Source organism: Myotis nattereri (assembly GCF_964212035.1).
Source record: "Myotis nattereri genome assembly, chromosome: 5".
In the NCBI taxonomy this organism is placed as follows: Eukaryota; Metazoa; Chordata; class Mammalia; order Chiroptera; family Vespertilionidae; genus Myotis; species Myotis nattereri.
In genome coordinates this window covers 29,247,677-29,260,936 of record NC_138080.1, presented here as the reverse complement: position 1 = coordinate 29,260,936, position 13,260 = coordinate 29,247,677, and the positions used below count along the sequence as shown (strand labels likewise).

Genomic DNA, 13,260 nt, shown 5'->3' with positions numbered 1-13,260 from the left:
GTGCCTGAAATGCTGCCTGTCCTGAACGCCGTTGTTGTGTACTTGACCCCTGAGCAATGCGGTCTGAACTTCAAGGGTCCCCTTATACGCAGGTTGTTTCAGTTGACCCACAGAGTCCAAACCTGTGTTGTTCAAGGGGCAACTGTACTCCATTCGACAAACACCTGGGGCTGGGTGGCGCGGAGCCTGAGGAGGACTCTGCCAGGGCACCCCCAGCTCAGTTCCCCCAGGCGCAGAGCAGAGCAGGACACAGGCCTTCGCAGTGCAGGTGGTCGGGATGAGATGCGGGAAGGGGACTGGGCCTTGGCTCTGCAGCGGTGAAGAACACAGCCCTTCTGGACTTGGTTCGAGGACATGGGAATGGCCCAGACTTGGCCTCGGAGCCTCGAGGACCTCTGGCTGGGGCTCAGGACATTAGGGCAAGCAAGGCCATCCCCATCTCCCCTTCCTCCCCAAAAAAGCTTTTTTGTGAGTTTCTGGGAAGCGGAACAGACAGATGAGGACACCCTAGGGAAGATCACATACCCAGGCCGGCAGGGGCACATTCCACCCCAGCCCAGCAGCACCAGGGAGCCAGCCCCTGCCCCCCCTTTCGCCCCCCCCCCCCCCCCGCAACTAGCTTTTGCAGATATCTTAAGAATGTGTTTGTAAGTGAGGGGCCTCTCCCTCGACCTCCCCAAAAGATAAAAAAATAATTAAATCTGTGCATCCTATTCACTCTGTCCGTCCCCCCCCCCCCCCCCCCCCCCCGCCGACACACACACACAAAGTTTTATTTAAAACAGTGACTCAGTTGGAGCTACCCACTTTCTCTTCTGGAATCTTCCAAGGGCTGGGGAGGGCTGCTATTCAAGTGTATATGCCTCCTGCCTGAATCATGGGTGAGGCGAGTGTGGGTATTTTGCGGCCTGTGGTTGCCTGGAGAAATATTTTAGCCATTAGCCAAAGGGAACACACTCTGGTCCATTCCTCTGTTCCTGACTATGCAGGGCCTTGCTGGCCAAGGCGATTGCTGTGAGGACCGGATGGAGGTTTTAAGTCAAAGGGTGAGGTGGCCTGATCTGTGTAGGGAATCCTTGAGTTGCTTGGGGAATAGGATTGTCAGATAAAATCCAGGCTGCCCAGTTAAATTGGAATATCAGACAAACAATGAAGTTTTATTTTTTCTGTTAATCCTCACCCAAGGATAATTTTCCCATTGATTTTTAGAGAGTGGAAGGGAGGGGGAGGGGGGAGAGAGAGAGAGAGAAGCGTCTATGTGAGGGAAACACATTGATTGGTTGCTTCCCGCACACACCCCAACCTCCTAACCGCACCCAAACCCCCAGCCAGGGAGAGGATCTAACCTGCAACCCAGGTATATGCCCTTGACTGGGAATTGAACTCAAGACCCTTCAGTATGTGGCCGATGTTCTAACCACTGAGAAACACCTGAGAAACACGGGCCAGGGATGAATGAACTTTTAAAAAATATTTTTACTGATTTCAGAGAGGAAGGGAGAGGGAGAGAGAGAGAGAGAAACATGAATGATGAGAGAGAATCACTGATTGGCTGCCTCCTGCACTCCGCCTACTGGGATCGAGCCTGCAACCCAGGCATGTGCCCTTGACTGGAATTGAACCTGGGACCCTTCAGTCCTCAGGCCATAGCTCTATCCACTGAGCCAAACCAGCCAGGGCCTGAATGAGGCTTTTAAAACAAAGGCATATCCCAGGAATGGTGTGGGATGTACTTATGCTAAAAAATTATTTTTTGTCCCTTTGAAATTTAAATTGAAGTGGGCATCCTGGGAGGGAGACATGGCCAGGAGCCAGGAGATCCAGGTGCAGGTGACTGCACTGGTCCAAGTAAGCGATGATGATGGATGGATGGAAGCAAAGTGGAGAGAAATGGGTGGATTCTGGGTAGACGTAGGAGAAGGAGCCCCTATGTCTTGCTGATGGATTGGACATGCGGATATGCATGCCCTTGGCTGGGAGGACTTTGGTTGAGGGGAGCCCTGGAGCCCAGGTGGGCTGAGTGGAGGAGGGGCAGGAGCTGATGTGGGTAAGAGGCCTGCAGATGCAGTCCTGGGACTCAACAACCACCTTCCCCTCTGAATTGCTCCAGCCCAGGGTCTCCCCCTCCACACTCCTGACATTTGGGTGGGTCAGTCTCTGGGTTGGGGCCTTCCTGGATACTATGGGTGCTGAGCAGCACCTCTAAGCCCCAACGACTTAGTGCCAGAAGCACCCCCTCCCCAAGTGATGCTCCAGTGTCCCCTGGAAGATAGAACCACCCCTGGCTGAGGACCCCTGGTCCAGGCACCAAAGACCCCAGGGAGGCCCGACCAGCGTGGCTCAGTGGTTGAGCATCAACCTAAGACCCAGGAGGTTGGGGTTTGATTCCAGGTCAGGTCACATGCCTGGGGTGCGGGCTCGATCTCCAGTGTGGGGTGTGCAGGAGGCAGCCTATCAATGATTCTTTTTCATCATTGATGTTTCTATCTCTCTCTCCCTCTCCCTCCCTCCCTGAAATTAATAAATTTATATATATATATATAATTACATGGAGCTGGGGCCCTGGACGGCTTGTCAGTTCCCTTTGTGCCCTCCTGGCGGTGAACTTTCTGGGGATGGGAGAAGTGGGTGTCCAAAAGGCTGGAGCTTGGGGAGGTTTAGATAATGTGCTCCCACACCAGACTCATGTGAAACCCATCTGTGCAAGACAAAGAAAGGGCCGCTGGTAGAGTGATAAAGCTCTTTCTATTTAGAAGTTTGGGCACTTAATTCCGGCAATCCTTGCTCATGGCTAACACTGCCTGGCCCACTCCTGCCTCTGGCAGCTGTCTGAGTCCAGGGCGGTGCTGGTGATGACGATGGGAATCTTGGCCTTCACGCTGGTCAGGGACCAGGGCAGGTGCACCATGCTGACCAGCTCGTACTGGGTGCTCATGATCTCGCCTTCCTGCACGTCGCTGCTCACGGACAGAACCGGCGGGAGGTTGAAGATGCTGACGATCTTGGTAGTGTCGAAGGGTACGATCTGGGTGTTGGCCTCCTGCCGGAGCAGCTCGCAGCTCTCCACCCGGGACCGCCGCTCCGTCTTGGGCGTGAAGCCCTCGTACTGCACGTGGGTGTAGAGGGCGAAGACGACCGTCTTGATGCACTTGCTGGTCTGGTTGTTGATCTCCGTGGTGAAGAGGACCCGCTCCCCTGGCGTGAAGGTGTTATTTTCCAACTGGATCTGGACGCAGATCCTGCCCTTCCTGCAGCAGTTGTAGGAGACTGTCTTCTCAGTCTCCACAAACAGGGGACTCTAGAAGGGGTGGGGTTGGGGGAAATGAACCATTGTGAGGCACTGTGGCCACGCGATCCACTCATCTGCCTAACGCCCCACTATTTCAGCACTTCTGAGGCTTGAGCCTTTTGGGACTTTCCTAGTCAAAGGCATGGAGATGGAATCTAGAATCTTGGGGATGTTGCAGCCAAAAGCCTGGAGTCACCTCCCAGCTTCCTTTAATCACAGCCCTTGCCATTCTAAGTATCAATTTCTTTATATGTAAAATTAGAGGCCCAGTGCCAGAAATTTGTGCACAGGTAGGGTCCCTAGACCTGGCTGGTGATCAGGGCCAATTGGGGCCTTCCAGCCGGGGCCTTCCTTCGTTCTGCGCTGCCCCCTGGTGGTCAGCGCATGTCATAGCGAGCGATCGAACTCCCAGTCTCCAGGTTGAACCCTGAGGGGACACTTCGCATATTAACCTTTTATATATATAGATAGGGCTAAGAATCCACCAGATCCTAGTTTTATCCCCAGCTCCCTTACTCATTTGCTGTGTGAACTTGAATAAATGGCTTGACTTCTCTGAGCCATGGTTTTCTGGGAAAAAGGGACTGTCTTACAGTCTAAGCCAGCCGTGGGCAAACTACGGCCCGCGGGCCGGATCCGGCCCGTTTGAAATGAATAAAACTAAAAAAAAAAAAAAAAAGACCTTACCCTTTTATGTAATGATGTTTACTTTGAATTTATATTAGTTCACACAAACACTCCATCCATGCTTTTGTTCCGGCCCTCCGGTCCAGTTTTGTGGCCCTCGAGTCAAAAAGTTTGCCCACCCCTGGTCTAAGCCCAAGACTAAGGCTTACCCAAGTTGCTCAGATTTAAGGAGGAACTATGATGGGCTCGGAATCATGATAAGAAAACTATAGGGTTGAAATTATGTAATGTGTTAAAATAAATGCTTCAAAATGCAGCCTTTATATCTACTCATCAGCTGCTGGATTGCAAATAAAGTCACATATACATTATATTTAATGTGTGGCTTGAGTTAGATTTTTTTTGATTTGTGGATAATATTTAAGAGACTTGATGTAATGTGGGCGGGCTTAGAATTTGCCTGCATGCTTATTCCCTTTAAGCATAAAAGTGATAGAGAATAGTGTTACAAATGCTTGCAAAGTCCCCTCAAACTTCCCATTAGTGGCATGAGGTTAGTAACTTGAAATTGACTATGACAGGAGTATTTACACCATGGAAATTGGCGAACATTACATATTAGGGCTGTCTTGCACCAGAGCAGGTTGTTAATCATTTACTAGAACAGCACTGTCGTGTCCTGCTTTATCAGCAGGTAGGACTTCTCCCGATTTGTTTCAGAGCTCTGTTCACTGAAGAAATAAAACACCAGGCTTGGTGGGCTTGGCTCAGTGGTTGAGCGTCATCCTATGAACCAGGAGGTCACGGTTTAATTCCCGGTCAGGACACGTGCCCAGGTTGCTGGCTCAATCCTTGGTCTGTCTAATTGATCAATGATTCTCTCATCATTAATGTTTCTGTCTCTCTCTCCCTCTCCCTTCCTCTCTGAAATCAATAATAATAAAAAAGAAATAAAACATCAGTATTGCACAGCTATGTGAACTGTACACTTAAAAATGGTTAAGATGGCAAATTTTATGTTATGTATTATTATCACAATTTAAAATAAAAATAGCCCTGGCCAGTGGGATCAGTGGTTAGAGCATCAGCCCCTACGCCAAAGGGTTGTGGATTGGATTCTGGTCAAGGGCACATACCTGGGTTGCAGGTACGATCCTTGGCCCCAGTGGGGAGCATTCAGGAGGCAACCGATTAATATGTCTCTGCCACATCAATGTTTCTCTCTCTCTTTCCCACTCCCACCTCTCTAAAAGTTAATAGAAAAAAAATATAACCTCTGATGAGGATTAACAAATAAATAAACATCAGCATTGAATCCCCCGTGGACCCCTCCCCAATGCATCACCTCTTCTCTCCCTAGAGGTAAGCATTATCTTGAATTTGGGGTTTATTGTATCTATGCATTTTTTAAAAAACCCAAACATTATAAAAAAAAATACAACTCAGATACAGAAAACTTCACAAAACAAATGTATAACCTTGTGAATTATTATATGGCCAACCCTCTTATAACAGCCACCCAAGTCAAGAAGTAGGAATTTGCTAGTCCCCCCCCCCCAAAAAAAGTTCCACATATATGACCAGAATGCAACTATCCTGAATTTTATTTAAGTTTTTTAAAATTGATTTCTATAGAGGAAGGGAGGGAGAGAGAGAAATATCGATTGGCTGCCTCCTGCGGGGATTGAATGCACAACCTGGGCATGTGCCCTGACCAGAATTGAACCAGAATCGAACTGGCAACCTTTTGGTGCATGGCACAATGCCCAATCAACTGAGCCACACTGGCCAGGGCACAACAATTCAGAATTTTATTTATTTATTTATGATTTTTTAAAATATATTTTTTTATTGATTTCAGAGAGGAAGGGAGAGAGATAGATAGAAACTTCTATGATGAGAGAGAATCATTGATTGGCTGCCTCCTGTGCACCCCCTACTGGGGGGATCAAGCCTGCAACCCAGCATGTGCCCTTGACTGGAATCGAACCTGGGACCCTTTAGTCCGCAGGCCAATGCTCTAATAATCACTTTCTTTTACCTGCACATGTGTACGTGTAGGGACCTAACTAAGATATATTGTTTTAGGAAAAGGCATATAAAGAATAATAATAATAAAATAATAATACAAAAACCTAAAATGTATCTTCCAATATGTTTGAGAAATAAAACATTACCTATTATACTGAAATCTTGTGTGTTCTGTGGGCTTCAACTCACTGCTCCCTCTCCTCTGTGCAGCCAGCCATGATCTGAATTTGGCATTTGTGGTTCTCAGAGAAGTTTCACATTATTTAGGAATACATCTATTTTTTTTACATATTTTAAATAAGTCAAACTGCACGTCTCCTAGCAAGTTGCTTTCCCCAGCTCAATATTCTGTGTTTGAAATGCCTTCACATTGGTGCCTGCCATTCTGGTTAGTTAGTCTTTAGGAATGCAACTAACTGAGTGTGTTGCAAAATGATTTATTCATCCTCCTATGATGGACATTTCTATTTTTCCATGAGTTTGATATCATAAAAATGCTAGAAGGAGCAGCCTGAAGACAATTTTTGGGGGCTTACAACATGAGTTTCTCTAGGGCATGAATTGGCAAACTTTTTCTGTAAAGGACTGATAATAATTATAGTTTAGACTTTGCAAGCCACATACAGTATTTATAATATATTATTCCTTAAAAAAAAACACAGTCAAAACATAGGTTTTTAACATTGAGGCAAAGAATAGAAATCTGTATGTACATCTCCACCTAGATCGGTGAAAGAGAAGCAAGTTTATGAACTTCTGGTTCCTGTTCTACTCTATTTATTTGATTTATTTAAAAAATGTTGGTTGCAATCCTTTGAATTTATTTTTGTTATTTCTAGTCCATTTACTCTAGTCTATCATTTTGTTTTATATAAAACAAAAATTTTTATAAAAATTAGCTAGTTGTAACCCACCAAGTTTTTTCTTTCTTTCTGGAAAACTCTATTCTATTCTTTCACTTGAAGTCAATTGCAACCCACCAAACTGACTTTTTTTGATATTTCTATTCTATTTATTTTATTCTCTGTTCTTTCTTCATATATAAAAATGATTATATACATATACGTATACATATACATATACATATACACATACATATACATATATATGTGTGTGTGTGTGTGTGTTTGCACCCCACAACATAGATATTTTCTTAATTTTGGTCTTGCCTATTCTTTCATTTTACAGAAATGTGTTTGCAACCTGCTGAATTGACTTTGCAACCCACTAATGCAGTGGTTCTCAACCTTCTGGCCCTTTAAATACAGTTCCTCATGTTGTGACCCGACCATAAAATTATTTTCGTTGCTACTTCATAACTGTCATGTTGCTACTGTTATGAGTCGTAATATAAATATCTGATATGCAGGATGGTCTTAGGAGAACCCTGTGAAAGGGTTATTCGACCGCCAAAGGGGTCGCGACCCACAGGTTGAGAACCGCTGCACTAATGGGTCAGGATCTGCGATTTGAAAAACACTGTTCTAGGTCCACTGTGTCTCCTCTTGGAGACCTCGGGTGACCCCCGACCCCTTTGGACCTCAGCTCCTGCCCTCTGCCTGTGGCCCTACTTCTCTTTAGCCTTCACACGCTTCCCTTTCCCTAGGAAGGCTCATTGAGGGGAGTTTAGGTTCTAAATCCCTCTACTGTTATTCGAAATGGCGTGGCATGCGTTAGGACCCCGCACGCACGTGTTAAGGAGCTCCCTGCTCTAACTCAGGGCCGGGGCTGTAGTTCTGTCCTGGCCCTGAAGGAGGTGTGCAGAGCAGCCAGAGGTGGTCCAGGAGACCGCCACGCCTGACTAGTAACATTTCCAATGCAAAGCCAACACTGGAGTTCTTAGACCTGTGAGTTCTTTGGAAGCCTGTATTTCCTTAGCGTATATGACACTTTGGGAGGTGGGCTCATTCACTCAACTGGATTTTATTTGCATCTACTTGGTGCCAAGTTTAGGGAAAACCCATAGCGATGAAGACCTGCTCTGGTTGAGGAGATGGATGTAAATGGTACGTGTGAAAACACACCACGTCATTTCTGGTTGAGACAGTGATGAGGCTGCGATGGGATGCAAATGGGGGACATAATGAGATAAGGGGAGCAGAAAAGGGGATTTCCTTAGGGTTGCTAGTTAGGAAGGGGCTCTAGGACAAGCTCCTCTCCCAAATGGTGGAGGGGATGTGGAGGAATTGGAACCCTGTGCATTGCTGGTGGCAAGGTAAGATGGCGCCGCGGAAAACAGGCAGTTCCTCGGAAGGTGAAACAGCCTTACCATCTGCCCCAGCAATTCCGCTCCAGGAAGCCACCCAGAGGAAGGAAGGCTCATGCCCCACAAACACTTGTACTTGAATGTTCACAGCAGCACGATTGACAGTCACCAAAGAGGCAGCCCAAGTGTCCATCAATGGGTGCCCACCCGTGCACTGATGCAGCCTTAAAGAGGAGTGAAGCATGGACACTCGCTACAACACGGATGGACCTTGAAAACATGACGCCCAGTGAGCGAAGCCAGACACAAAGGCCGCACAGCGTGTGACTCCACTTCTGTGAAATGTTCCGAACAGGCACATCCACAGAGAGAGTGGGTTAGTGGTTGTCAGGGGCTGGGGTCGGGGCAGAGGGAGGCTGGCTGTGACAGCGAGGGGGGGGGGAAGCATTTCTTTTGGGGGTGATGAAATGTTCTAAAACCGACTGTGGCGATGGTTGCATAACTCTGTGTACACTTTAAGTGGGTGAATTACAAGGTATGAGAATTATATATCAATAAAGCTGTTAGAAATAAAGAGTGGAAGGGTGGAAGGGGAAAAGTTTCTTTGCTTCCAGCTCCCCTACCCCCTCCCACAAGGCAGCGTTTATGGCCAGTTGCTCTGCTCTCCTTCCTGCAAGGAAGTAATTTGTTTTTACCACCAGTGGCAGGTTGGACCTGCTGTCCTGAACTTTGCTTTTTTCATTCAGCCCAGTGACTTGGAGATCCTGACCAGGGGCGCTGCCTCACTCCGTCACTGTCTGTCTGTCTCTTTTGCTGTACTCCATAGAATGTGTCTTTTTGCCTGGGTGTTCCTACGCAAACAATTCCCTAAGCAACAAACATTAGACTTCCCAATTTTTTTGCCACTATAAACAGTGCTGTGGGGAGTCATGCCACATACGTGAAAGAACATCAGTAGGAGAAATTTCTAAAAGGGGAATGACTGGGGCAAAGCGCATGTTCGTTTTAATATGGATAGATGTAGCTAAGTTGCCCTGCATAGCTTGTGGCTGTTTATTCGGCCATCGGCAATGCAGGTGGATGAAGACATGGCTTCTGAGCAAAGATCAGAAGGATAGCAAGGTCACATTATAGTGTTCCGAGCAGAGGGAACAACTTGTGCAAAGGTCCTGGGGCAGGACTGTGCCTGGTGTGTTGGAGGAACAGTGAGGAGGCCCATGTGTGGCAGGAGCAGAGTGGTGGAGGCGGAGGGGGGGTGCGCACGCGGAGAGAGAGGGAGGACATGAAGGCACAGAGGAAATGGAGGCAGGTCATGCAGGACCTTGTGGGCCGTGGGGAAGACTTGGGCTTTTCCCCCAAAGAAGGCAGGCACCCTGGAGGGCTGTGGGCAGAGGAAGGTCATCACCTGACTTCCTCTGTCTGCTCTGAGAAGGACAGACTGTTGGGGGTTAGGTCTATGCCTCTACTTGAATCAGAGCAGTAGCCTCTGCCCTGGCCCCCCAGCTCCTGCCCTCAGCCTGCCTCATATACGCTATCCTGCCTCAGGACTTTTGCACATGTTGTGTGCTCTGCCTACAACACTCTACTGCCATGGCTTTCCCCCACGCCCCTTTCAATTCTCTACTAAAATGTCACCTCCTCCAGGAGGCCTCCCTTGACCAGTTGGTTATAACAGTACTGAGTAGTTGGAAAAAAACAGTATTTTCAGACTCTCAAAACTTATCTGTGATAACTCTCCTTGCTGCTCTGATAGCGATTTTAGCTCTTCCCACTTCCTGGGTGCCTCCTATGTGTAGGCATTGTGCTTGGTGCATAGCAGTCCTCACAGGCACCCACGGAGGGAAGTGTTGCTGTTATTATTATTATTCATTATTCCCATTGTACAGATCAGGAAAATAGAGGCTCTGCAAGGCGCTGGTAAGGCTATCTGGCTAATGAAGAGTCTGGTGGTGGAGATATAAAGCAGGGTCTGACCCAACACCAGTGTTTTGTCCCCAGCTCCTGTCTTGTTCCCTTGGCGCTCCAGACTGCCTCTGAAGGGAGCCCAGAGAAGAGACATGGCCTGCTCAAGCTCACACAGGGGGCAGGGGGCTAAGCAGGCCTTGAGCTCCGACCTGCTCATCTCAGGGCTGACCCACCCCTCCAAGCACCGACCTCTCCTGGCCGCCTCCCAAAACCATCCCGTGAGATTGGCTGGACTAGAAAGGACCCCCTTGTTACACAGATAACAATACAGGTGGTGGCAACAGTGACACGACTTACTGCCCCTTGCCAGGCTCTCTGAGAAGCCCTGGACTTACTTCATCAACTCCACTCATTACTCCCTCCATGACGAGGAGGCAGGCACTGGCTCTCTGCTCATTTCACAGATGAGGACAAGGAGACCCCGAGAGGCAAGGTCACTTCTGGCGGGTCACACAGCAGGTAGGTGGGGAGGGGGTGGAGTCTGGGATTTTAGTCAGGACCTCAAAAATGAAAATGCCAGCTCCCTGAGCCGCCAACGCTGAGAGCAAACGAGGCTCCAGGAAGGTGAAGTGACTGTGGTCAACGGTCCTCTATCCGCTTAACTTCCGCCTCTGCACCTGGGCCTCCAGAAACCACCCAGAAATCCTTCTCCGCTCAGCAGACTGGTGCCACATGCCCTCCCTTCCCCTGGGATGGAGGCCGCCCCTTCCCTTGCTTCTTGCGCGGAGGTGGCGGGGACAGCACCTGCATTGTCTGAGGCCTCAAAGCCCAGGGAGAGCCACTGAGGGTCCAAGTCTCTCTCTGACCCAGGGGGTGACAAGGGGACCTCAGATCAGTCTTCACGTACTGTAGGGTCCAGGACACTGGGGCCTGGTCATTCTCTGTGGGGGACCATCCTAGGCCACCCATCAAGGCCAGGAGCACACCCACTGGTGACAACCACACATGTCCCCAGACATTGCCCAGGTGAATCACCCCGTCGAGTCGCACTGCGTAGTTCCTGCCCTGGTTTCTGATTCACACTTGTGCACTCACTGGGCCTGGGAGCCTCCAACACCGGTCCCTTCTTCCCTGCCAGGGCCTCCTCAGTTGCACGCACGCCCCCTGCCGCCCTGGAGCTTTGAGGAACCAGCCCCACCAGGGCTCCTTCCCCATTCCTACCTGGTTTTCTCGGGGGAAGTCCGAAGTCCCTTGAACCAACAAGTACATTCTCTTCTTTGCTAGAATGTGCTCCCGGCCCATGCAGGAGGCTTGCACGAAGTAGAAGACATGGCCAATTTTGCTGGTAAAGGTAGAAGGGAGCCTGGGAGGTAAGTTGAAATGGAAATCAAAGGTGTGGCTGCCTGCACTTAACCAATTATCTGAAAGCAAAACACACCGATGCCATCAGAAGGTTCTAGCAGCTTTTTTTTTCTTTTTTCTTTTTCCATTTTGTTTTCCTCTTTAGTTATTGCTTTGGTGGGGGAGGTTGTTCGCGGCCTGGCCTGCCTGTCCCAGAGCTTGGCTGAGCTAGGTGCTTTTAGGGACCTGAGTGGCCCATAAATGTCAGGCCCAGGCCTCAGGGGGGCTGGAAGGGGATGCCCCAGGTGGGTGACGGGGCTGGGGTGGTTGCTCCAAAACAATGGTGGGGACGCGCCAATGGTGGGTCCTCATGATTCAGTCCCCAGGAGGACATGGCTTCTGAATTCCGCTGCTGGGAACGAGAGGGGTTCATTCAACAAACACAGCCTGAGCCCCTGCTACATGCCAGGGGCGCTTTTAGGCAGTGTTTGCCGCAGTGAGCAAGGCAGCCACATCTCCTTGCCCTCACAGAGCTCAGTCTTCAGTGCACTGTGAACAGCAGCATGCAGTAGGTGCTTAATATCTGTTGATGGACTGAGTGGAGACTGAGGACCAGGGAGAAACTCACACTGCCCCCATTTCTGTGACCTTATTATTTTTTGCATTTCTCCAAAACTCTCTTATGATTGTGTTTTTCCCGCCTGAAGGCAACCCAACAACACCAGGGACCATGTGTGTGTTCTTCGCTGCTGTATCCCCAGCACCTGGCACAGTGTTGTGTCCAGCAGGTGCTCACTAAATGTTTGTGAAATGAATGAATGAACCTATTGCAGGCTTAAGGTCGATACTTTTGCGGGGGAATACAGTCTCTTGGAAATGGGGAAGGAGGGGTGGTGCCTAATGCTGGGGTGGTACTGGGCAGGTGAGTGTTTTGGTTGAAAGAATTAACATTTATCAAGCACTTACTGTATACCCCGCACTATCGAAGCCACCAAATCATTAAGCCCCCAAAGAAATCTCACGAGGCAGGACTTGTTATTTCCATTTTCCAGATGGGTACACGGGGACCCAGAGGGGCCACATGATTGCTGAGGGTTAAGATCTGGCATCTTGCTGCTCCTCCCCTAGATGTCTGCATGGCTCATGTCCCTCCCATCACTGATCTTTGTGCCCTGTTGTCACCTCTTTGGAAAGGCCTCCATGACCAGCTCCTGAGGTCTTATTTTCGTGTATCTGATGGTCATTGTTTCACAGGGATTCCCTCCTACGGAGGAGCCACGTCTCTGCCCATTTCTGACATCCCCGGGGTTTGCTGACCGACTACCATGTGTTTACCTTCCAGACCCAGGTTCCTGTTATGTTTAGGGTTGGCAGCTGGCCTCCTCCTTACCCTGCACTGGGAACTTCTTTGACTTGTGTACATAGTCGGCCCTGTTGTTGCAAATAACATCTCTGCTATAATCACGGGATGCCCCGGTTTCTTCGCTCCACTCCACGTAACCCCTTCCCACGAGCTCCACCTTCACAATGGGGTCCACCAGGGTGCTGTTCAGGGTTAGAATCACCTGCCCTTTTATGCAGGAGCCGGCCAGGTAGATCGCATCCTTGGGCAGCACTAACTCGATCCACTTCACCACAGACATGGAGGGTTGGGCGGGTGGAGAAACATCCTCCCCCCTCCTCCATGCCACGGAGATGCCGGGTTCCTTGGCCTCAGTGAGGTCACCTGTCTGTGACATCATCCAGCCAGGGTTCCGGGAAGGGATCCCCAGTGACCAGGAGGAAGGGAGGCAGCAGCTTGGGAATCCCAGAGTCCTCACTGGTTTGTAAAATGGTAGCCTGGAAAAGAACACCTTTCCCT

General features: G+C 49.2%; 1 protein-coding gene across 1 annotated transcript; it reads right to left on the bottom strand.

Annotated features, from left to right (window-relative positions):
• Positions 1-2,791: 2,791 nt before the first annotated feature.
• On the bottom strand, positions 2,792-13,042 carry ARRDC5 (arrestin domain containing 5; the record flags this gene model as incomplete). The annotated part of the gene is made up of 3 exons (XM_081092723.1): positions 2,792-3,298; positions 11,280-11,479; positions 12,790-13,042. 3 exons carry the CDS (start codon positions 13,040-13,042, stop codon positions 2,792-2,794), a joined length of 960 nt encoding a protein of 319 aa, XP_080948849.1.
• Between the last annotated feature and the right edge of the window lie 218 nt (positions 13,043-13,260).